At 43.9% G+C, this 25,319-nt stretch overlaps 1 protein-coding gene across 2 annotated transcripts in view; it reads left to right on the top strand.

Annotated features, from left to right (window-relative positions):
- Nucleotides 1–10,534: 10,534 nt before the first annotated feature.
- The window catches only part of ARID1B (AT-rich interaction domain 1B), a 435,546-nt gene continuing 420,761 nt past the window's right edge, over nt 10,535–25,319 (top strand). For both annotated transcript variants that reach the window (XM_055536066.1, XM_055536065.1), the window contains exon 1: nt 10,535–12,336. In XM_055536066.1, the coding sequence (XP_055392041.1) occupies nt 10,624–12,336 (1,713 nt within the window). In that variant the 5' untranslated portion in view covers nt 10,535–10,623. The remainder of the gene's footprint in view (nt 12,337–25,319) is intronic.

Below are 25,319 nucleotides of genomic sequence, written 5' to 3' on the forward strand. Positions count from 1 at the left end.
CCCTCTCCCCATCAGTGCCTACCTTGATCTTCCAAGGGTCAATGTAACACAGCCATGACAAATCCTGGGATTCCAGCCTTTAGGAAATGCTTGAGGCTCTGCAAGCCTGAGCTTTTCAGATGGAAAGCAAAACTTCTTCAATATTTAGATATGCTTTCCACCCATTCACATGATACGCTGTTTCTGAGGGTAACAGGATTCTCCAGGAAACAGAAATTGTCCCAGAATTCGGACACGACTAAAGCAACTTAGATGCTGACGAACAGGAGAAATGTTTGGCATTGAGTGGAGTGTAGCTGATTCTTCTGAAATCACATGCCAGACACCCATTCTATTTAGAAATTAAAATACACATGCACACATACACACCCTACTGACCTATTTTGTGTGTGTGTATTCCGTCATCTCTGACTCTTTGCAACCCCATGGACTGTAGCCCACCAGGCCCCTCTGTCCATGGGATTTGCCAGGCCAGAATACTGGAGTGGGTTGCCATTTCCTCCTCCAGGGGATCTTCCTGACCCACTTAACCTGTTTACTTCCAGGCAATATGTTAAATGCTTTACATATAGTCTTTCATTTAATTCTTACCCCCCAAAGAATTGTAGTGTCTCACAAACATTCTGCTGCACAACAAGGTTAAGTAAATGGCAAAACAGGCATAGCCCATAAATGTGGAACTGGGACATGAATCCAGCTTCTCTCTGCATTCAGGAACCCCCCGAGGTAACACTTTTCATGTGGTGGGAAGCAGTTTTCCTGCTTGCCTCCTAGGTTGCTGAGTTAACGAACATATAGAGCCTTAAAAATCTTTTTCAATAAGTCATCTTAAAAGGTGCCCCTAATCATCTTTGTTTTTTCTCGGAACTCCCCAGTTTGTCTATGTCATCCTCGTAATGATGTGCCCTGAAAAAACATAGTGGCCTGGTCTATTTTCATTTCTCAGCCTGTGCAGGATATAAAAAATAAACAGCATATGGTGAAAAGTTAATGAGATTAAAAAAAAAATAAGTTCACTTAAAATAATCCATGGGCTTTTCTACATGTGTTCTTGGTCTGGTTTCAAAAACCACAGGAGTTTTACTATGCTTTAGAAAAGGATGAATATTTGCATTGTTTCTTTTGGGGTCAGTGGGAAACCAGTCTTCTAGAATAGGCACTAATAATCATGTTGTTTGTAAATAAGTGCTAAACTAGTACAAACCAAGACTACTGTGATGTGCCGCAGCGTTAAACACGCTCGAAGCAGCACTCCACACTGTCTCCAGTTACAAGTCTCACGCTCACACGATGCTCCTTTAGTCAACAAGACCAATGAAGTCTTACCTTCCCTCTGGCTTTACTACCAGTGTTCTTTCGTAGCGGAGAAGATGGGAAATCAGACAGATAGGTAGACTTGACCTTTTAAGAAAAACTTCCCACACCTTGAAGCAAATAAAAAAAAAAAAAAAAAGGAAGTTAGGAATCCTGTCTTTATTTTAAAAGTATAACCATATGAAAATCTATGGTTGCTTGAGCTACCTCAGTTCTCAGCACTGAAAGAAACAAGTAATTTGAGAATGCATGTAAATAATTTTATGTGCACATTTGTCAGCCACAAGGTTCTCTCAACAATTAAGTGTAGAGCCCACTGTGGGTCCAGGATTGTTCTGTGGAGGATGGAAGAGATTGAAGACAGGGACTTAATGGAATTGGTGATCCCACTAGAGAGATGTAAGGCCCTTAATAAAATAAAGAATACCATTAAACACTTCCCTTGTGCCAGGCACTGTGCTCAGAGCTTTGCAGGAATTATTTCATCTAATCCTCAGAAGCCCAGAGAAGTAGGTACTATTATTTTCCACAGGAGGAAATCAAGGCTTGAGAGGTTAACTAAACTCTCAAAGGGTTGTTTGAGAATTATATAAGACACCATAACGCACTATATCAGTCAAGTGTAGATTTTGTTTTCTACTAAAAAGAAAAAATCCAAACAAAACAAAGCAAAAAAAAAAAAAAATTAGTAGCTTAAACGGAAGTTTACTTCTCTCTCTCATAAACCAAGTTTGGAGGTAGAAAGGAACCAAGCCAGCACCACAGCTGTCCTTAAAGACATGGGCATACCTACCTCCAAGGGGTCTGGGAAATGTGTAGATGGTTTTGTTTTTTACAGATGGGCACGTGCCCAGTTAAAAATTGGGGTTTCTCGGACCAAAGGTGAGAACAGATGTTAGATTAGGCAACCTGCATGTCTGTCACACGTATGCAAAGTGCTGGGCACCGGATAAACACAATAAATGCTAAGCAATAATTATTATGAAACTCAAAGCAGCCCAGAAGTGGCGTGGTTTATTAAGTACATCTATTTCTGCCTTAAGTTTTCCCTTTTCTAGACTCACACCCTATCCTTAAATAGGGATGAGTGAGAAGAAGGGAGCGTGTGCTGGGTGCTCCAAAGGCTGCCTTCTGGGAGCACTAACTCCCAGGGCTGGCCTCTCCTTTTTCTCCTCCAGACACGTAAGGTGGTTTGCCCCACAGTTTGCACCTGTGGAAAGGTAGCAGAAAGCCAGGTCATGACACAAAGCAAGGATGCTGCCCAGGCATGGGTATTTTCCAGCCTGGGCTCCTCATTTCTTCCTGTGCCCCCTTTCAGGGACTGCAGATGATAGCTCTGGCCTCTCGCAAATGCAGAAGGAGCAGGGCAGTCATACTGCATAACTCCAGGGGATAAGCAGCTACACTGGACACAGGTGTCCTTTATGTCAGTAATGATAAGCTCAACAGTCCTTGGCGCTGTGCAAACAGGAGGCTCTGGGAAGGGGGAAAACTGTAACTTATGGGTTGAGTGTCAACTCATTTGGTTTATTTGTTTCAAAGAGTTTCCCATGGATCATCTCAACTTTACAAATTCCTAGGTAAGAAAGACAGCTCTGACAGCATAAAACATCTACAGTGTATGGATCTGATGAGTTTTTCACAGCTTCTTAAAACTTCTAAGCTGTTTTTAGGCCTAAGATTCTGTTATGGACAGAGCTGGCTTATCAGAGTGGTTGGATGGTTAGGATAGATGGATAGGGTGAAGTGGACGGGATGGTAGGGATAAAAGCTGGAGTTTCCAGCTACTTCATCGGGAGACGATAAAAGAACGGAGACGTGGGAACTTGACCTTTCCATTTCCTTACCCCTATATCTAATTGATTACCAAAGTCTATCAATATGTTATCTCCTTGCCTTCTCTGCCATGGAGGGCCGCTGCAAGCATGCAGGAGACTGTGCAAATTAGACACCCCATCCTCAAGCAGGACTCAATGGGTGGCAAGTAAGGCTCTGGCTGAAGACCCCACTCACATCCTCGGTTGGAAGCCCTTGGTCGGTGAAAAATCCACACATTCTTAAGTTGTGGACTCTTCGGAATCACTTCACTTACCTCCATCCCCACGGCGCCTCCTGCCTCCTTCCACGTCCACTATCTCTTATCTCTCACATGGAGGATGCTCCGTCAAGACAGAGAACTGGGAGAGGAGCCACAAAGGCTCTCAAATTTAGGCTTCGGCGTGGTCCCCAGTTACGGTTATCCCTTTAGTCCTAGAGATACAATGACTAGACGGCAAGAAAAGATGTTGATCCTGCTATTTGTTTTTAGATTTGTGATCCATCAACAGACCACACAGCCTGTGGGGCTCTGTGAATTAATGAAAACTACGTGAATTTCAGAGTTAATTCTGTGGAAAGCACACTTGTATCGCCTCCTATTTTCTAGGCTGAGTGTGTTTTTTAAAGTGTAACCATTAAAACAGACTCAGGTTAGGATGCTCTTTTATTATTCCTGAGTGTCCTTGAGCACGGGGAGGCTCAGCACTTGAAGGAGGCGGGCCTGGACGCCCAGGGCCCGCCCCCGGCCCACGCCCACTCTCTCCGGCCCCGCCTCTCTTCCCAGCAGCCCGAGGGCCGCATGACCACCCGGACCCCGGGGTCAGCGCCCTGGGCGCGGACGCCCGGCCCGGGTCCCATCGCGCGGCGCTCGGGGGACAAGGGCGGGTGTAGTTGGGCTGCGGGCGGGTGCGGGGGCTGGCCCCGCGCCTTCTGCCGTCCGGGACGCCCTTTGCCTTCCTTCCCGGGTTATTTCTCCTCGCTCTTCGGGTTTCAGCCACGTTTCCTCCGGGAAGCCTTCCCTGGGGCCCCGGCTTGCGTCAGCGCCTTCGTTCCCTTCCCTCGTAGAGCCCTGCGCCTTTTCCTTCCCAGCGCGTTGTTTCTGCGCAACTATACACTTTTGCGTGGGGTTACTTGATTAGTGGCGAGCTAGTGGACAGTGCTGGAAGTTCCTTTTTTTTAAAAAAAAATTCTCAGTGTGGTGGCCGCAGAGTCGAGCACAGGGCCGGTGCGGAGTAGGCAGGCCTCGGCAATTATCTGCTGAATGAATGGGGTGAATCAAGAAGCCGCCTGCCCAGCTGCTCCTGTAGGTTATCCTTTGGGAGGGAAAACTTTACCCCACATGGTCCCTGAGAAAAGCAGGTCACCAGCACCACAGACAGAAGGACAACCTCGGAGGAGACGTCTGAGGGTCAGACAGACGCCAGGGAGGCCACTGACTTAAGTCCTATAGTAACATGCTACAATGTGGAAATATCCTTTAAATTAGGGAGAGAAAAAAATATTTATGCTTAACCACTTCGGCATTTCTAGAGGAATGCACTGATAAATTCCCCAGTGAAATTATGTCATTTGGTGTAAGAACAGCATATAACCAAATCCTTTGGCCCTTAGGAGAACAATCAAATGACTGTCAGTAATTTACCCTTCAGAGTGCCAACTGATTCTCTTAATGAATTAGGGACAAAATGAAGATAAGGAGGGTGAAATAAATATCACAAATGTGTTACGTTAATGCACGAGTTATTTATTATTTGGAGTTTATTGTGCTTGATAGTTTTATTGTAGAAATTTATATGTACTAAGAAGCAATTAATCACCAATAACAAAGATTCAGGCCTTCAGATAAGTTGCTAAAATCTTTCCATAAAATTGAGATTAGCTCTCTAAATGATTTCCTTTATATTCTTGACTAATACAAAATGACCTTAAATATGTTTACTTTTTGAGTATTTACTTATGGGAACTAGAGTGATGTTATCAATAAAGTGCTTTTATTTAAGCAGTAGGTTATCAGTGACAGAAGCCATACAGATGAATGTATGACATGATGTAATTATTGGAGAGAATATTAAAATACACTAGTAGGTGCTCAATAAGTGATTGTGACGATGGCAAAACGAGGGCAATCCTGGGAATAAACTGAAGAAATGCCATTGAACACACATTTGTCTAAAAGTTATAGAACATTTCTAAACTAGGCTGTAATTAAAAAATTATTACACATTCAAAATGTGGACAGTCTAGTATAAGATACATAGTACAGCGTTCCAAAATGTATTAAAGAAATAAATGTAATTTATTTCATTGCTGTTACTACGTTTCCAGGGACTTTGGAGAGGAACTGGAGTGGTCACTGGTGAACCTTGGAGAAGGAAATGGCAATTCTCCAGTATTCTTGCCTGGAGAATTCCATGGACAGAGGAGCTTGGCAGGCTGCAGTCTATGGGGTCACAGAGTTGGACACGACTGAGTGACTAACACACACACACACACACACACTCACACACTCACTCACTCTCTGGTGAATCTGACTTAGGGTTCTGGAAGTCTAGTTCCAGCATTGGTGGATTCCAGCATCACTTCAAACTAGACTGAGGATTAGGGCGAGGTGCCCAGCCGATGGCAGCCAACAAGGCAGAGCTGCAGGGAATGCTGTTAGGTGGGAAAGTCTGAACTCACGTCTTTTCTGGCCGGATCCTCCATGACGTTTCACGGCAGCTCTATGTATGTCTAATGAGTGTGTGTGTATGTATGCTCTGTCATATTCGACTCTTTGCGATCCCAGGGACTGTAGCTAGCTAGGTTCCGCTGTCCACGGAATTCTCCAGGTAAGCATACTGGAGTGGGTTGCCATTTCCTTCTCCAGGGGATCTTCCTGACCCAGGGATTGAACCCATGTCTCCTGCACTGGCAGGTGGATTCTTTACCACTGCACCACCTGGGAGATGGTTAGATAGCCTCGCAGACTCAATGAACATGAATTTGACCAAACCCTGTGAGAAAGTGGACAGAGGAACCTGGCATGCTGCAGTCCGTGAGGTCGCAGAGAGGCACACGACTTAGCGACTGAACAACAATAAGTATGTTTTAGGTAACAGTGTATCTCCCCTGTTGAGGACAGAAGGAAGCTAGTATTTTTCTTTTTATTCTCAGGGAATGTCACAAGCTAGATTCTAGACAAGTTTGTTGAAAAAAAAAAATGTGTAGTTTATCCCTCTCCCCATCCAGTTTATTATCCCCTCTATAATATTCTTAGTAAATATAGTGGTGCTCTTGTTTGTCAAGAGTCCCCACGTCTTTAAATTATTTCTTGCCTAGATTTTTGTTTTCAGATTCTAGTTGTTTTGCATCCTAAATTTAACAACTATTACATTTGCATAGTTGTTTCAAGTCAAATGCTGTATCCCGTATCTTGCATTTACTCCGTTATTCACTGCTAACATCTAAATCAGAGATGTGAAAAGGACAATTGTTTAGTGCTTTTTAAAGTCCCTCACCAAGATAAGTAGGGAAATCCCATTAGCTCCATTCATAGCATTTCTCATAAATCTAAAAGGAAAGCAAGTATCCAAAGCCTTATTCTTTAATAGTTCTTATTTGTAAAACTTTTGACAGGGCTTTAGTCTAAATTGGTTCCAAACTATGTAAAGAACACTGAGAAATATGGTGGGTAGTGAATTGTGATAGTTTCAGTTATTGAATAAATAACCAGAACAGTAAAAGGGGACTAATCTTAAAGCAAACAGTGTGATGAGGCAGAGAGAACAGAACTGTGGCATTCTTAAACTACCATCTGGCTCAATCCTCTTTAAGTGGGCAGGTTTGAAGAGCCTTTTATTCAGTGCCCTAAAACTTATTCAGAGGGAATCGTATTGGTGTATCAGGTTTTCATAATGTTAAAAAACCCCACCAAACCCAACCCCATTTTTGTAACCAAAAAGTAATGTTTAACAAAGTGCTGGGTAATCCTCTGGCTAACCGTGTGTGTGTGGGGCATTCGGTGGGTGTCAGGTCGGCTGCAGGCAGGGTAATCCCACTCTGCAGCTTTTGGGCCTTCACCTCCTCAGCTCCTTCGTGGCTAGAGTAACTTATTAAAGTTGTCATTATGGTTTGAAATTTAGGCAAGAGGTGTAAAAATAAAGAATTCATTAGGAAAAATGAATGTGGTCATTTCTAGTACTTTATTTTCCATTTGAAAACTACTGTAGAATCTCCATATAGGATAATCGAGGCAACTAACACAACAGAAACTATAATCTACAGTTCGAATCGTGCTCTTTGAAACTATTACATGACTTTGCTTTTGAGAAATGTGAACCTATTACATGACTTTCTAACAGACCTGACAATTGCGATTTTGTTTATTAAGTCCTGGATTTTTAAATGAAACTGTTAAGAGGCTTTTCTTTTGTTTTCTCAAGAAGGTGTGTTTGAGAAGCCTAGGTTGAATAAAGAGGAGCCCACTACTACCTTCAGGGACGCTTTTGAAAAGGTATTTTAGCATTCTCTGTGGTTTAAGAGACGGTAAAACCAAGTCCTGCCGGCTTTGTGTTGTGCTTCTCCCACAGACTGCAGTGCCTTCTGTCTGCTTTAGGGTGTGGCATCTGCCATTGGGGAGGAGAAGCTGGCATGTGTCGCCTTTTATAGCAGACTGACTTCATTGTGCTGGGGGCCTCAATTTCATAGCCTCTTGGTTCCAATCTTCTAGTTCACTTGCTGAAGCAAAAGGAATTAAAAGAGATTTCGACCTATATACCTAGTTTTTTTTTTCAAGTTTCATGATTTTTCTATATAGAAAAAAAGTGTTAAGAAAAGGGCCAGAGGTGAACTTGGTGACTCATTTTCCCTTTTTAGGATTAGTTGTGAAAATAAGCCACAAAATATGGCTACACTTGTAAGAACTGATGTTGATATATTTTATCAGTTGGAAAAAATGTATTTTCATGACTATATGTGTACATTTAGTTGGACTATAAATGTCTAAAAGCATAAATATGTAATTGAGTTTAGAATATATGTATAAACATACGCAAAACAGACATATATTTGTATTTGCATATGAAAACTTAAAAAATTCAACTTATGTGGTATCATCATGTAATTAGTATGTATTTGACTATATAAAGGGAGAAAATCCAGGAGAAAATGAAAAGAGGCACACTGACAAAGATGTAGTATTCTCTTGGCCAAAACTGATGAATGATTTGGCATGAATTCACCTTACATTTCTCTTACTCACTTACACTTGATGATATAACTCCTGTTTTCCAGTTGTTTGCATAGATTTGCAATTTGTTGTTTCTACATTCTATATAGAATGAATCTTGGGTATGCACCTGATTCCCCTCCTCCACCATCAGTCTCCAGTTTTTCACATCTATCCTTTTCTATTTAGTCAAGTAACATATTTACACTTGGTCAAGCAAACAAAAATAACCACTGCAGTTGAAATAAACTAAAATAGCCTTTATGGAAAGCTGAAGAAGTAGATGATTTTAGAAAGCTACATTCTACCAAAATCATATATATCATTTCAGCTAGCAGGACTTCTTGAAAGCTCTGGTTTCAGATGCTTTCTCTCTGTGAAAACTGAGTCCACACTAGTACAACTGAGCTATTGTTTAGGTTAAGAAGTCCTGCTTTGGAAGATATTCAAGATGTTACTAGGTGACAGATTCACAATAATAAAAACATTTAAAACATCAGAAAGTGATAAAACAATGGATAGTATTTGAAGAAAAAGTGTGAAACGTTTTTGCTGCAAGATCAGATTTGATGGATTTACATCATCACTGATCTTATGTTTATGAAATATAACATTTCTTTTAGTTTTGTTTCATGTTACTTCGAAATGAACTCATATCAAGAGGGTTAACTGTGCACATAACCTCTAAAATAGGATGAAAGGCATCATACAGATTTATGAAGACATGAGATAAACCTTAGCTTTTGCTATTATGGCACCAATAGTTAAATTTCCACATGCAAGTTGTTGGGAGCATAACACACCACTCTACACATTTGAAGGCTTTCCTTCAGAGAGAAGACAGGCAAGTGCATTGTGAGAAAATGCTCCTTTGGGAATACTTTTGTGTTTTCATTAATAAAGCCTACGTGGGCTTCCCTGGTGGCTCAGATCATAAAGAATCTGCCTGCAACGCAGGAGACACCAGTTCGATCCCCGAGTCGGGAAGATCCCCTGGAGAAGGGAATGGCTACCTACTCCAGTGTCCTTGCCTGGAGAATCCCATGGACAAAGGAGCCTGGTGGGCTATAGTCCATGGCGTCGCAGAGTCTCAGAACTGAGGGACGAAGCGTGCAGGCACACACACACTGTCTTAAAAAAAAAAAAGTTATATCGGCATTTCTTTGGGGCAGGTGCAGTCAGTAATAAGCATGTATTGAGTACCTGCTGTGTACAGGGCACAGAGCTCCTGGAATGAGGCTAACCTTCAGTTAAAACTCTTTGCTAATTTTGCAGTTTGAAGAAGTTATGGGAATCACACTGATGGCCCGAAATCAAGGGAGAGAGGCTAACATGCTGAAAAATTACATAACTGTTGGGAGAGGCAGTGCTTTTGCACAGATTGCCCAAATATTTTCTTTCTCCGTCGGCTCCTCGTAACCTTTGAGGCCAACAGACAACTTTGTTCCCCGGCCCTTCTCTCCCTCTTTTGTCTGCTCGTCAGACTCGTTTTCCACCTTTGTATCGTGCCTTTTAGACGTGAAAACAAACACGCGAACGCCCGGTTGGCAAGGCGACGGAGGCACGAGGGGAAAGTGCAGCCTCTGGTCGCCCCACGCCCGCCGCGCTCCGGACGCCAGCGGCGCGGCCCGACCCGAGCTCCCCGGCCTGGGGCCGCCGGTGCCCGCGAGGCTGCACCCGCGCCGGGTGGGCAGGAGGGCGCAGGGCCCGCGGGCCGCGGCGGCCCAGGGCTGAGTCCAGTCCGCGTTTTGCGAGTGCGCCCGAGCAGAGAGAAGTGGATAATAGTTGCTCGGGCTCGCCCGGCTCCCTCTCAAGCCATGCTGGGCCCGAGCGGCTCAAGTCAGTCGTGTATTTTTACCCATATCCGGGGTAGAGAGGAAAAAGAGAAAAAGTTTCATTTAAACCTGCACTAAAAACTTTCACCCTGAAATCACACAGCGGGAACAGGCCCAGACCGTAAGGCGTAGACTCCCGGTTCGGCTCCCGCGGGGCCCGTGGAGGGAGGGGAGTGGGGAGGGGGCTCGCTCGATTCCCGTCGGGGCGTGTGGATGCGCACAGGAGGGGCCGCGGCCTAAAAAGTGGGTTTTATTGTCTCCCCCCGCGCTCCCCTCCCGCCCCCCCCCCCACCCCCCCGGCCTCGCCACGCCGCGGCGATCATGGCCGCGCGGGCAGCAGCAGCAGCGCGGGCGGGCAGCGGCGAGCGGCGGGCGCCCCCGGGGCCGCGGCCGGCGCCCGGGGCCCGGGACCTGGAGGCGGGGGCGCGCGGCGCGGCGGCACCGGGACCCATGCTGGGGGGCGGCGACGGCAGCGGCCTGAGTAATGTGCACCACCACCCCCTGCACCCCCGTCACGAACTGAACATGGCCCATAACGCGAGCGCCGCGGCCGCGGTCGCCGCCAGCACTAACAGCGCCAAGAGCGGCGGCTCCGAGGCGGAGGGTGGAAGCGCCGCCGCGCTGTCCTCCTCCTCCTCCTCCTCCTCCGCCGCCGCGGCGGCGGCGGCGTCCTCCTCTTCCTCCTCGTCGGGCCCGGGCTCGGCCATGGAGACGGGGCTGCTCCCCAACCACAAACTGAAAACCGTTGGCGAAGCCCCCGCCGCAGCGCCCCACCAGCAGCAGCACCACCACCACCACCACCATCACCACCACCATGCCCACCACCTCCAACACCACCACCACCACCATGCCCACCACCTCCACCACCTCCACCACCACGCACTACAGCAGCAGCTAAACCAGTTCCAGCAGCAGCAGCAGCAACCACAGCAGCAGCAGCAGCACCAACATCCCATTTCCAACAACAACAGCCTCGGCGGCGCGGGCGGCGGCACGCCTCAGCCCGGTGCCGACATGGAGCAGCCGCAACATGGAGGCGCCAAGGACGGTGCCGCTGCGGGCAGCCAGGCCGACCCCCCGGGCCAGCCGCTGCTGAGCAAGCCGGGCGACGAGGACGACGCGCCGCCCAAAATGGGGGAGCCGGCAGGCGGCCGGTTCGAGCAGCCGGGCCTGGGCGCCCTGGGCGCGCAGCAGCAGCAGCAGCCGCCGCCGCCGGTCGCCGTGCCCGGGGGTGGCGGAGGCGGCGGCGGCCCGGCGGCCGTCTCGGAGTTTAATAATTACTATGGCAGCGCTGCCCCAGCTAGCGGCGGCCCCGGCGGCCGCGCTGGGCCTTGCTTTGATCAACATGGCGGACAACAAAGCCCCGGGATGGGGCTGATGCACTCCGCCTCAGCTGCCGCCGGAGCCCCCAACAGCATGGACCCCCTGCAGAACTCCCACGAAGGGTACCCCAACAGCCAGTACAACCATTATCCGGGCTACAGCCGGCCCAGCGCGGGCGGCGGCGGCGGCGGCGGCGGTGGAGGAGGAGGAGGAGGAGGAGGAGGCAGCGGAGGAGGAGGAGGAGGAGGAGGAGGAGCAGGAGGAGCGGGAGCTGTGGCGGCGGCGGCCGCGGCGGCGGCGGCAGCAGCAGCAGCAGGAGGCGGCGGCGGCTATGGGGGCTCGTCCTCGGGGTACGGGGTGCTGAGCTCCCCCCGGCAGCAGGGCGGCGGCATGATGATGGGCCCCGGGGGCGGCGGGGCCGCGAGCCTCAGCAAGGCGGCCGCCGGCGCGGCGGCGGCGGCAGCGGCGGCGGCGGCGACGGGGGGCTTCCAGCGCTTCGCCGGGCAGAACCAGCACCCGTCGGGGGCCACCCCGACCCTCAACCAGCTGCTCACCTCGCCCAGCCCCATGATGAGGAGCTACGGCGGCAGCTACCCGGACTACAGCAGCCCCAGCGCGCCGCCGCCGCCGCCGCCGCCGTCGCAGCCCCAGTCCCAGGCGGCAGCAGCAGCGGCGGCGGGGGCGGCGGCGGGCGGCCAGCAGGCGGCCGCGGGCATGGGCTTGGGCAAGGACATGGGCGCCCAGTACGCCGCTGCCAGCCCGGCCTGGGCGGCCGCGCAACAAAGGAGCCACCCGGCGATGAGCCCCGGCACCCCCGGCCCGACCATGGGCAGATCCCAGGTAACCCCCGCGCCGGCCGGGCCTGCTTCCGCCGCGGCGGCCTCGCCGCGCGCCGCGAGCCCTGTAGTTTCTTTTCTTTCCGCGTTACTTTTTCTGCGTCTTCGGCCCTAGTGGGGGGGTGGTGGTGGTGGTGGTGTGTGTGTGTGAGGCGGCGGTGGGGAGGTGGGGGAGCGAGGCGCCCAAAGCCATTTTAACTCGCGGCTGCCTCTCTCCGAGGCCCGGCGGCGCGCAGGGTCGGAGTGCGCGGCCCGGGGCCCCGGGGGGCGGAAAGGGGGTTCCTCGCCGAGGCCCGGGACGGGCGCCGCGGTGGCCGGTCGCCGAGCGCCCGCCTCGACACCCCCGCCCTGGGCGCCGAGCCGCGCGGCCGGGACCGCGCCACCGGGAAGCCGTGTGGGCGCCGGGGACCGTTCGGGCAGCTTTATTTTATTTATTTATTTATTTTTACCACAGAAATAGGCGCTCCGGGCCGGTAGGGTCTGAGGAGGAATAACTGCCCCCCGCTTCTCGGGTAGCGCCCACCATGAGCTCGAACTGAGGAAAGAATGAGGAACTTTGTCCTACCTCAGGCCACACCGCGTTTTTCCCTCTTATAGCTCACAAGGTGAAGGCAGGAAAAAAAAAAAAAAAAAAGGTTAGCTTTGTGGCAGCCGAGCGTGTGTTTCGTAGTTGTGCCCAGGCATTCGGCGATATTCGACGCGGATATCGAGTTTTGAGCGTTTAGTAGCCAAAAAGAGTACCCACGTTTTACAACGATGGGGAGGAAAACGACCCTAAAATATATCGATTCATTCCCAAGAATAAGCCGGGGAAATCCATTATTTGGCTTGCAGGCTGCTTGAAAGGAGTCACCTTCAACGGATAGGCTGCGTTAAAGGAACACATTCCGGTTAAACTGAACTTATTTGGATCGTGGGTTAGGCGTACGTTTTTAGTCAGCGAACCCAGGGAGGGAGCAGACCAGTGAAAATAGATCTTTTTGGATCAGATTTATTTGGATTTTTAATTTCCTGTCCCCCCCCCCGCCAAGTCCTTTAGCGTTATTAGGAAGAGTCCTGCACTCTTGCTGTTTCTCGCTCGGAGGCTGAGCCTAAAGACTGGCTTGATCTCCTTTGCAAGGTTTGGAATTTGAATTGTGGAGGTAAACTGGCTGTAATAGTCTCCAGACAGCTGCCTCTGAGTTGACATCTAATCTGCCATCTGATTGGCTCCCCTCTCACCATTGGGCATTTAGCACTGCTGATGTAAATAGAAGTGCTGAGCAGCACAGTCACAAAAATTCTTGCCACAAATAATAACTGAGCTCTATTACATGCAGATGTAAGGTGGAACATTATTTAAAGCTTAAATTATTATGAATCACAGTTACTAATAAGAGGATTAAATACCTAAAAACATCACACTGGTGTCCAGTATTGGGCACTTAGAAAATTCAGCTGTTTGACAGTCTCAGCATGGCTATTGCATATCTCATTCACTATAATTGTAGGGTGAGGATATGGCAATTGAAAAAGAATTAAACCAAAAATTTTACCAATTTCTGGATTTGGAAAGCTTTTATAAAATTACCCTTTATGGATTAAACCATGAAAAAATTTGGAATTATGTCATCACATGTAGTTTAATATAAAATTAAAACTTGTAACATTAAAGATGTCATGATTCTGATAGCCAGTGGTATATTTTAGTAATATTAGCTTTATAACAAGATTAAAACTATATTTCTGGTAAGTTGTGCTTTAACAATTCTGATCGTTTTTAGATGTTAGTGTATGAGGGGTTTCAGTTAGAATGGACGTGACATTTTTAGATGTTAGTGTATGAGGGGTTTCAGTTAGAATGGACGTGATGTTTAAGAAAACATGAAGTGGGGAAACTGTATAATAATTTTTGCAGACAACAATTAGTTAAAAGGGAAGAAATGGACCTTGTGAAATTTAAAAAATTATTTTGTATTTGCTTCTGATTTGGAAGCAAATGCCTCAGGAATCTTTTTTCCCCCCTTGATTATTTTGCTAGATTAGGTTATATGAGCCTTATTTGAACTGCTTACACAGTGTTTTAGGGAAACTGTATTACATGCAAATTGTGCTGGGTTTCTTCCAAATAGTTTTTCTTTCATGGACATTAGAATTTTTTAAACTTTTTTAACATTAAAATATGTTAAAAAGGAATAATGGTGGCTGTAATATCTGTTTTTATTTAGCTCATTTACTTTAGGAAGGTGCATTTTAATAATAACCGTATTTTGGATGAGAGACTTGTCAGAATGTGTGCACTACTGAATTTAACAGAGAATCATGTGAATCCCAGGCTGAGGACGTTGGGATTCCACTCCTTTCTAATCTTCAGTTAGTAGAGTTTTACTGTTAATGATAATACATTTTCCTATTCTTCATAGAAAACTTGGGATTCTGATTTTTTTGATTCGGATAGGTGAAAACATAGGAAAACTTTGTGTAAATAAACCCATGTAATTAATTTTGAAAAGATTTGCTTTGTCAGCTTCCTTTTAAAGGGACAGTTTAGAATTCACATCTCTGTAAACCAGTAACGAGGATGATAGAGGCAGATGCAGGTCGGTGTTACTTTCCGGTATTTTTTCGTAGTGGTACCAGTCATTTTAAGTGTTTTGTTTTCTTGGAATGAGAGTGAATCCTTTATGTCCTCAGTATGACCCTTAGGAATAGCTTTTTTGTTTTTAAGGGGGAAGAAAAATGCTGGGCGTGTGACCTAGATTCACTGATTTCTTGTAGGTACTATACCGTATAACATGTGGAATGTGTCTTTTTTTGGTATTTTTTCTTTTTGGAAGGCTGCTATTCTTTAGTATTTGTTACGATAGTTATACTAAGGACCAGTTGTTTGTCCAAAACATTAGATTACTATATAACTATAGGTCATGAAATACTATTAAATTTTCTCATGGCTTTTAACACGTTTAGTTTCATTTTTGATTTTAGGAATGGTTTACATTGGGTGGCAAATGTTTTTGTAATTGAGAACAAAACGTGTGTATATTGTAATGGGAGGGTCTTTTTTAAAAGTGAAATAAGGCATTTTACAATATATTTAGTGGGTTTTTATGAGGTAAAGTATTCAGATAAAGCAATCTCAAAAGGAATACTGAGGACTGCTCACATAACTAAGATTTTGTGATGTCCATATTTGTGCTGAATTTCATTAATGTTATTTTAACTTTAATTTTATAGAATATAATACAACATAATTTTAAAAAAGCCTTATTTACCATTAAAAGAAAACTGATTAGCTGATTTCAAAGCAGTAAGGTTTGTAAGTAACCAGACTTACAGGCTGGTTCCTGATTACCTTAAAATTTGTATAAGATACATTATAACACTCTCCCACTTTCCCGCTCAGGGCAGTGTTATCCTATATGATATGTTAAATCTTGTAAAGAAATATTTGTGGACTAAATTGATACATTTGCTGAGCTATGACTGGCCAGCTGCCCCATCTTTAAGAGAAGGTGGAATTGGCAACTGTGGTTCATTTAAAAAACAAAGAAAATACAATGAAAAATGTCAACCGTTTTCTGTTTTTCTGGGTTATCTGAAATGAAATTGTGCATGGCTTAAAATTGTTTTCATTGGGGATCCTGATTTCTGTGTACTTTTGCAGTTTGTTTTTTTTTTAAAGGCAACTACTCTGTAAGACAGCTGTCACTTAAATTTATGTTTATATTAACACAAAATCAATATGTATATTCCAGGGAAAAACATAGTCTTACCTTGCATCTGTAATAAGAAACCCTAATCCCTCGTTTTTCTTTGGTTTTGTTTTTTTATCTATAGTCAGGAATGAATTTTTGGCAAAACTTTTTATACTCGTTCCATTTTTCCCATGTCATGTTGTATCAGAAGCATCTGAATTGTGTTGTGGATATGGAAATATTCCAAATCACACCTAGACACTTGTACTAATGAACTACCCTCTAACTACCATTTTCTTTCATTAAAACTGTAAGAATAACATCTTCACTCTGGCATAAAAGTATATTAATTCTGGCTTAAGAACCGATTAAAAAAATGTAAGATAGTGTAGAGGAAGTCTCTTAATATACAACCCATTTGGTAGTTTTATTAGAAATAGACACATTTTAAAGAAAACAGATATAACAGAGGGTAGTTGAATTTTCAGGTGTATATGAATGGACTTTATTACTTTATAATTTGGAGCTGGGTGTATCTGGAAAAAAAAAAAAAAAGAATTCTGATGTAATAGGAACTTACTTATTTCCCTAAGATAAATACCAGTGTGACAGGCAAACCAAAAATATGATCATTTATTTAACCCTGTTCTCTCCTAGCAAGAAAGTAGTTTCATTAAAAAAAAATTTTTTTTGAGGGGGGCGGTGGTTTCTATAAAATTTTGCAACTTATTTTGAAGACTGACTTGGAGATGTAAATTTTGGGCATGTTGGCATAGGAAACTGTTAGCTTTTTGCCTCTCCCAGGTGGAGAGGTTTTTCTTCCTTCTCTGCAGGAGCTTGACACTGCTCACTTAATGGATCTGTGTGCTTTGATCCATATTTGAGGAAAAGGAACTAGTATTTCACTTGTGTCACTTTCCTTTTGGGCTGTGTGTTCACTTGTGTCACTTTCATTTTGGGCTGTGTGTAGATACATAAATTTGAGTCTTAAATATTTGTGTTTGAAAGAACTGTTGTGTGTTTCTTAAAACAACAGATTCATGGAGGCTCAGAATGAGTATTAATAAAACTCAAGTTCCATTAATTTTGGGGATAATATATAGATTTTCAAAATGGATATTACAAAAACTTATGACATTTTACAATCCTCTTTTTACTTGAGGGCCATATCCCTGTCCATGGCCTTTTGGGAATTGGGTAGTTTTCATCACGTGCCTTTTTAGAGGGGTCTCCTTCATCAGGAGATCACTGTGGGTGTGTAAAGGAGAGCTGCGTTCTTGCTTTGTGTGCATGCTTGAGGCCGAGGAGTCCCAAGTCCTGGTTTCCCGGGGTGTGGAGTGGGGGCAACCAGGCAAAACTGCTCATCCACCAGGGGCGTGTTTATGTAGGTGTAGATCTGTTACAGAGTACTGCTTTTTCCAGTTTGAAGGCTGTTTATATAAGACTTGAGTGGCCTTTTTTGGTTTAATTGAGTGGTTGAGTGAATTAATTTTGACCTAAAATGTTTTTTATATGGTGGTGACTTTTTCTCTTAGAAATTTGCCTAAAATGACTTAGGTATAATTACCTAAATATTATTAAGCATCCACTTATTTTGTCATATGCCACTGGAATGAATGAAATTGTTGATATAAGTATACTGTAGTTGTAACAATTCATGTTAATTGAGGGACGTGAAGTGAAAGTTGCTCAGTCTTATCAGACTCTTTGAGACCCCATGGACTATCCAGTCCATGTAATTCTCCCAGCCAGAATACTGGAGTGGGTAGCTTTTCCCTTCTCCAGGAGATCTTCCCAACCCAGGGATCGAACCCTGGTCTCCTGCATTGTAGGCAGATTCTTTACCAGCTGAGCCACCAGGGAAACCCCTAATTAAACTCACTAACTGAGTGAGTGAGTTTATCAAAGTAAAATATGTGTTTTCACAGGAGGTTTTCAACAAATATGTTCTATTTTCAAAGTCTTTAACTCCGAGTAATTCTAAGAAAACTGTTTCCTTACATTTACTTAGTTGAATAGGATACAGTAACCAGTTTTTTAAACCTACTTCTGGGTAGATCAATGCCAAGGTAAAAAGGTCCATCCGTGTAGTCAAGGCCATGGCGTTCCCAGTGGTCACGTCCTGTTGTGAGCGCTGGATGGTAAGGAAGGTGGAGCGCCAAAGAATTGATGCCTTCAAACTGTGGTGTTGGAGAGGACTCCTGAGAGTCCCTTGGACAGCAAGGAGGTCAAATTAGTCAGTCTTAAGGGAAATCAACCCTGAATACTCGTTGAAAGGACTGATGCTGAAGCTGAAACTCCAGTGTTTTGGTCATCTGATATGAACAGCTGGTTCACCGGAAGAGTCCCTGATGCAAGGAAAGATTGAGGGCAGAAGGAGAAGGGGGCGTCAGAGGATGGGATGGCTGGATGGCATCACCAATGCAATGGACATGAACTTGGGCAAACTTCAGGAGATGTTGAGGGACAGGGAGGCATGTCGTGCTGCAGTCCATGGGGTTACAAAGAGTAGGACATGACTGGGCGACTGAACAAGAAGAAGAAGGATATGAGAAGGCTGTGGAGTTCAGTAGGTGAACTAATGATGAAATTGATCTGTTTCTTGATTGATATTCATTGCTAGGAAAGAGACTAAAGCCGTAAAATCTTAAGCATATCTCATCTATCCATAGAATCTCTTATTTTTGGTAGGATGGCAGCAAAATCTGGAGTAGATCTATCACAGCAAGACAGTCCTTTTGAACTGAAGTATGGAGTAGGTTTGGCCTCTGTTACCTCCATTCTGTTAAGATGCACTTCCCTGTCTCCTTGGGCCTTGATAAAAGATGAAATTTGAGAATCAGAGAAGTTATTCCTTATTAAGTGACTCTAGAAGGGAAGCTATATTTGATGAAATCCAGGAGAAAATTCTAGACCACTTTATTTTTCTAAATATGGGATGCTAAAAAAGCTATATATGTGTGTATTTTTTGGTTGTGGCAGAATGTACATTACATAAAATTTACCACTTTAGGGTACAGTTCAGTGGCATTAAGTACATTCACATTGCTGTGCAACCATTGCTCCATCTATTTCCAGGATATTTTCATCCTCCCAAATAAAAATGAATAAATATTTTTCTTCCCTTGTCAAAATTTAAAATTGTTAGCTATTAACATGTAAATAAAATAAGCTTATTTTTATAACCATTAATCTTGCTACTTCATAGTTTATGAGTAAATCCTCCCTCCAAGGAACAGTAATGGTGTTTTTGGTTTGTTTTTAGTCCATTGCTTCTAATTCTAACTTTAGCGTAATTGTCCCGGTTTTTGTCAGTTTGGAGATGTGCATTGTGTAGGTTAGTTGTTTCATTGTCAATTATGGTATTAAAAGCTGAAAAGCAACTTTTCGAAGCCTTTCTGTTTAAAGGTTTGAGGTACTTTGTTGGGAGAAATCTGGGACTTTGTTAGATATTAGGATATGGAAATAAACTGTTAGCATGATCATTTATTTCTCTTATCCCCTTATTTCTCTTCATCTTTTGCATTTTTAGCCTCTTTTTAAAATTACTGGTTTTATCTTTCTGTTATTAGTGGAGATCACTTATAATGATAATTTTTTAAAAAGCGTATTTTATGTTTTAAGGCATCTCACTCCCTAACCCAGAGCAAGCCACCAAACCACGTGCGCGCTTTCAGTGTTCTGTGCCCCAGGTTTGTGCATCCCTCCTCATGGTTTTATCATCCTCCGCAAAACTGCAGAAAGTCTTTGTAGGTGGAAAAATTTCTAAATTAAGACGATTGGCCTTTTGATGAAATGTTCGAGGCAGCTGCAAAGGGATATTTCTTGGGCCCTGGTTAGTCTTTCTCATGAACAGGCTCTGTGTGTGTAAAATATTGGCATTATGTTTCGGTTACTGTTGATGCTGATATGTGGTCACATCTTTATACGATCAGTGATGTACTTTAACCCCAGATTCTCCAGAGGGCACAGAGAAAATGAGCTGTGGTTTAAGAGCTCATACCGGCAGCAACAATTACTTCTCAAGGTGTAAACATTTAGCATTTGTGTATGCTGTGAGGTGTACGGCAGGTAAATACATACTCTATACTATCAACTGGGAAATATTTATTTCACCCACTTTCTTAATCAGCCATGTGCCAGCCGCAGAGGGTAGCCAGGCCGTGGGGCTCACTCCTGCTCCTGTGTGCAGCTTAGGCCAGAGACATCCTGCCAGAGCCTGCTCCCACCATACCTGGCCTTGGTAGTTTTGGCATCTCGTTGACTTAGAACCGGCTCATTTAAACAGTGTGCAAAGAGCAACCATGTGGGTCAGCAGTCTGTTGGCCTGCCTTTTTTGGGCGTGGGAGTGGATTTTGGCAAAACAAATAATTGTAGATTGTTGTGATAGAGACGATGTGGGCTAGTGACTCTTCCATTTCTACCAATCAGTTGTTGGCTTGGTGCCAGAGCAAAATAGCGATCCACTACAGAGAATAATAACTAGAAGAAGAAGAGGATCACTTTGAAATTTACATAGAGAGGTTCTTCTTTTTCTCAGTTTTCTACATTATATGGGCTCTTGGGCAAAAAAGTTAAAACAGTCTGCTCAGATTTAGGAAGATACTTAGATGGCTAGAGTATTTTTGGTAACTGTTTAGATAATGTATGCTGGCTGAGGAGTAAATTCAGCTACTGCTTCTGGGTACTGAAATAAACCTCAGAAAGCAAAGCATTGATGGTTAGTGGAGGATGTTTCAGAATTCATAGTATCTCCTGTTTCTTTTTGTGATGAGCATCTCAGAAGTGAAACCGCTCATAATACTTCAGAGTCTAATTTTTGGAAATTGTTGGTAATTCTGAAATTTGTCTAGAATTTGTCTATATGCCAAATTATATTTGAAATTTTAATTTCAGAAATTTGGCATATAATTTCTGAAATTTTAACAGATTTTAAGATTCAGGGGCCATATATTTATGCATGCGAGTAAATTACTGATCGTATTTTTTTTTTTTAATAATAAATTCGCTTCACCCAGTGAATTATTACTGACTTTGGAAACAGAAAGGGAAAACATGGCCACTGCTGAGCAAGTATCTTTCTTACGGGCCAAATTCTGAGGGAACTGATATGTTTGAATATTAGTTTGTTTCTTGTGATGATGAGGGTTTATGAGAATATAAATGTATCACAAGCTGTCCTGATGTAAGGGAAGGGTCACGGGCTTGGAGTTGGTCAGACCTTGAATTCTTCTGGAGGCTTCAGTGCTCGTTTTCTCGGAGATCTGACAGGACTCAGTTTTCCTTCTTGCACTGTGGCCTGCTAGGCGGGGTGACCGCTGAGAGCATAGCCATCAGTCCTGTAGCATCTTGTCTACCCTCGGCTGTAGAAAAGGGGGCCCGCGATCTTGTTCTCTGCCTAGCCCTGCTGCACTTCAGGGTGCGGTTGAGGACAAGCCTCTGCCTCCATCAGTTAATGACCCCTAGTCCCTTCCAGCTGTAAAACCCTGTGATGCTTTGAAATGTTTTTAAAAGAATATACTGCCTAATCAGTTATGCACCATTGAATATCTTATTAAACTACACTAGATCCCAGACATGTTCAGAGAATATCAACTGAGCCCAGTGCAAATATACAGATTTTGTGAATTCCAGAGTAATTTCCCTCACAAAATGTAGTTATGTGCTGATTGGACTCTTGTAAACGGTTACATGAAACTGCTTTTGGTTTGCCGGTAGAGCCCAGGGGAGACCGACGCCTTTAGACCACACCACTGACCCCTTCAATATTCTTCGTATGTATTAGGAAATTCTGTTCTCTGGCCAAGAGTCACTTCTTTTTCTTCTGCCTCTTAGGCCTTTCCACTTTAATGGTCTGCAGAAAAGACTCTCTCTCTAGCGGAAGTACTTTTTTGCAAAGGAACAAAGTTTTAAAAATTTAAAATTAGCTTCTCTGACGTTCTGAGTGGTAAGCCTTGGTCTCTCATTAGTTAAGTAACTTGCTTCTGTATCTGCTTCAGCTTCACTTCTGTACGGTTCAGATTTGGTCCTTAGCCAGATTATAATTTACATATCATGGAAGTTTAGGACTGCCCTCAAAGAGTCAAAACCGGGAACGTAAAATCTGAGAATGCCAAGGGACTCCCTCAAATATGCAGAGAAGAGCAATTTTTCTTTTTTATGCTGAGATTTTTAAAAGTACCAGGGACAAAATTTAATTCTATTATGAACAAATACTTAACAAGCACCACTTGGTGCTTAAGATACAAAGAGTAAATATAACATATGATCTGTAATTTTCCCTGGTGAATTATCAGAAACCCCTGGTGTCTTACGAAGTGGAAATTAAAATGAATGGCTACATTATTCTTCTGCAGTTCTCTGCAGAAAGACTATATCTGTCAGAGTGCATCATCTTATTTGAAGAGTAGATGATAATGTATCCAAACGGAAAATTTCCTGTTGAGTGTGTTGTTATATATTTTGCTATTTGATGTGGAAGGTCAGTACGCTGGGAGGTGGTTCTTAGGTGCTGTGACGCTGATGAGAAAGTGAGCTTAGTTTGGATGGTATTTTGGGTATCATGCAGTGATTTTTTTTCTGCTAAAGAAACGACTTTATAATATCAATACCGTGAAGGATTTAAAATTCAGTTCATTGACCTTCCCTGAACAGCCTTCAAAATGCTGGGGCTTTGGGACTATCGATTTGTGTCAGTGTAGTGAGGCCTGGAGCCGGGCTGCTGCTTTTGCAGGGCCTACTGGGTCCTTGGCTGTGCGTTGGATCCTTTGAGAAGTCTTGGCCTTTAGCAGAGACCAAAGACAGGTAGGCATGCTGCACAATGCAGTGTGCAGGTTTAGGTGGGGCGAGCTGAGCTGTTAGAGGGGTACCTCGCAGACCAGGTTGGCGTGGGGTCTGAGCAGGAAAGCTCTGCTGTACAGTAGGTCTCGTAAGCTAAGATCCATTTGAGGATCAGAAGTTGACCACGTGAACAGGTGTGGGGATGAAAGCAAGGGGCAGAACCAAAGGAGTGCAGGTTGGAGAACCTGAAGGCTGGGCATTTACTACCTGTGTGACCCTGAGCAAGTCACTTCATCTCTCTAAGGTTTGTAGCTTCTTCATTTCAAAGAGATGGGAAAGAATTCTTAGTCATGGAATTCTTGGGAGAAGTTGATTTGAGGATACACTGGTATACTGCCTGGCAAGGGTAGGGATGCATGATAAGGAACTGAAATGAGCTAAATGTGATTTTGTATTAGTCAGTTTAACAGCCTATTGGTCTTTCCTCTTGGAACAAATAGGTTAATATTTGAAGCTTATTTCTAACCCAGACAGTGTCAGTTTCTTATTGCCCTGTATGTCATTACCTTGCCAGGAGTTTAGGAAAGGTTATGAGGCAGTTGATCACATTTCTAAAATGTCTCCTGTAGTTTCCCCTGTATTTTGCAGTCATATGTTTCCTGGTAAGGAAAAAGAAATTCGAAAGGTTAGTAATTAGAACATTGAATTTGACCACCATCAACAAACCTTTAATGACGTTGGTGTAGGGACACTGTATTAGTTAAAAAGATATCCAGAGAATATGGGAAAATAGTTACACATCATGGTGTTCATTGTTTAGCATACAGGAGTATTCTTAGATTGCTAAATGAACATCAGCAAGTAAAGTAAATAAACGTAGCTTGTGGGATATTTTTATTTTACTTACTATTCAATTTGACTAGAAATATGGATTGAATTATACTGTTTATAGACTGGCCTCATAAGCAGTCTAAATTTTGAGTTGAAGGTAATTTGGTGGTAGGCAGACAATTTGCAAGTTGGTGAAATGGATCTTTTGCTTCCGATTAATTTTCTCTGGGTTTTAAACAAGTAGTTTAACTGTTGAAAAGTTAAAAAAAAAATGGTCGTCATGTTTGTTACAAGGTTGTGGTGTGTGAAACCCTTCCCTTCCCCTACTCTGGGTGCCAACTCCCTTCCACTTCCTGAGGCTGGATAGACATAGCTCCGGGAGGCCGTGCCAACCAGCCTGCCTGCTGGTGGGCAGAGGTGCGCTTCGTGGACCGCTTGGCTGTTCCCCTTGGTTTCTCACCTGGTACCCAGTGTGTGTGGCAGGACTTGGTCCTTCTTCCTCGCCTGAGATATCTGTCAGACGTGTGAGCATTTTAAAAGTTTCACTTGTATTCAACGATTCATTAGTGAAAATAGAACATAAAAAGCAATTTTGTGTTTTGTCTTTTACTGGGTATGAAAATCCTGTAATTTTCCATGCTGCTCTATTATTAGTGAAGAGAGAGAGAAGAATGGAGGGAGAAGATGGATTTTATTTAAGACAGTTATATTCGGATAACTTGAAGGAATGTGCTTTCTCAGTGTAAATACCTTTTCTTGATGTTTTATGGTTTTTTGAAAAACTAATGCAAAAAAAAATTTTGTAATCAGCTATTTGAGCCAACTGGTCATCCAATGTGGTGAGTTTTACTGTCCATGTGTCTAGAAATTTCACATAAATGCATCTTGTGAAGAGGGAGATGTACTAGCCTGGCTCACCCGGTAAAGCTGAAATCTGGGTTTGATTTGCATGTGTGGTATTTTTTAGGGACTTCAAAGTTTCACACATGCAGTAAACGAGGTAGTGTGTACCGCATCACATGATCAAAATATTTTTCCCCTTGCTGCTGCCAGAAGCTATCTATTGCTTTTCAACATTCTTACTTGTTGGGCATCATGCCAAGATGTTTAAGACAACCCCTTACGTGAGCTGTTCCATTCTTAACCTCTTTGACTGAAGTGCCATGACCTTCACATATGTAGATTAGCCATGTGCTCTGTGAATTGAAACTTGCTGCCTCAGGAAGAAAGGGTTTTTCTTTTTATTCCACTGGGAATGTGACAGCCATTCATCCCTGACCTGGGCAGAGGTAATGCAAGGAAATTGGATTCAAATGGAACGTGGACAGATAACACAGGGAGGCAGGCAGGCTTACCTCCTTGTCTAGCGTGAAACTGTCTGTGGTGTGGATAATGTGCTGATGTGAAGGATCCGAAAAGCAGTACATACACAGAGAGAGGGAAATGAACGTGGGAGTTTTGGAACAATGCCCTTTTAAAAAAGGAAATGGTCATTATGGGCATTTCTAATTAGTTTTGACTTGACTCTTTCTCTTCCAACCTAAATTTTTGAAACCTTTTTTTGAATTTTTGTGTATTCCTTAATACTAGTTGAGAATTAATTTTAATTTTGTAGGCAAGCATGGGCTTAAATATATTTAATTTAGCTGAGTCTCTGAAAAGTAGAAGTCACTGGAATGTATCGCCTGTGTCTGGAGGAATC

This window comes from Bubalus kerabau, chromosome 9, assembly GCF_029407905.1.
Source record: "Bubalus kerabau isolate K-KA32 ecotype Philippines breed swamp buffalo chromosome 9, PCC_UOA_SB_1v2, whole genome shotgun sequence".
Lineage (NCBI taxonomy): Eukaryota > Metazoa > Chordata > Mammalia > Artiodactyla > Bovidae > Bubalus > Bubalus kerabau.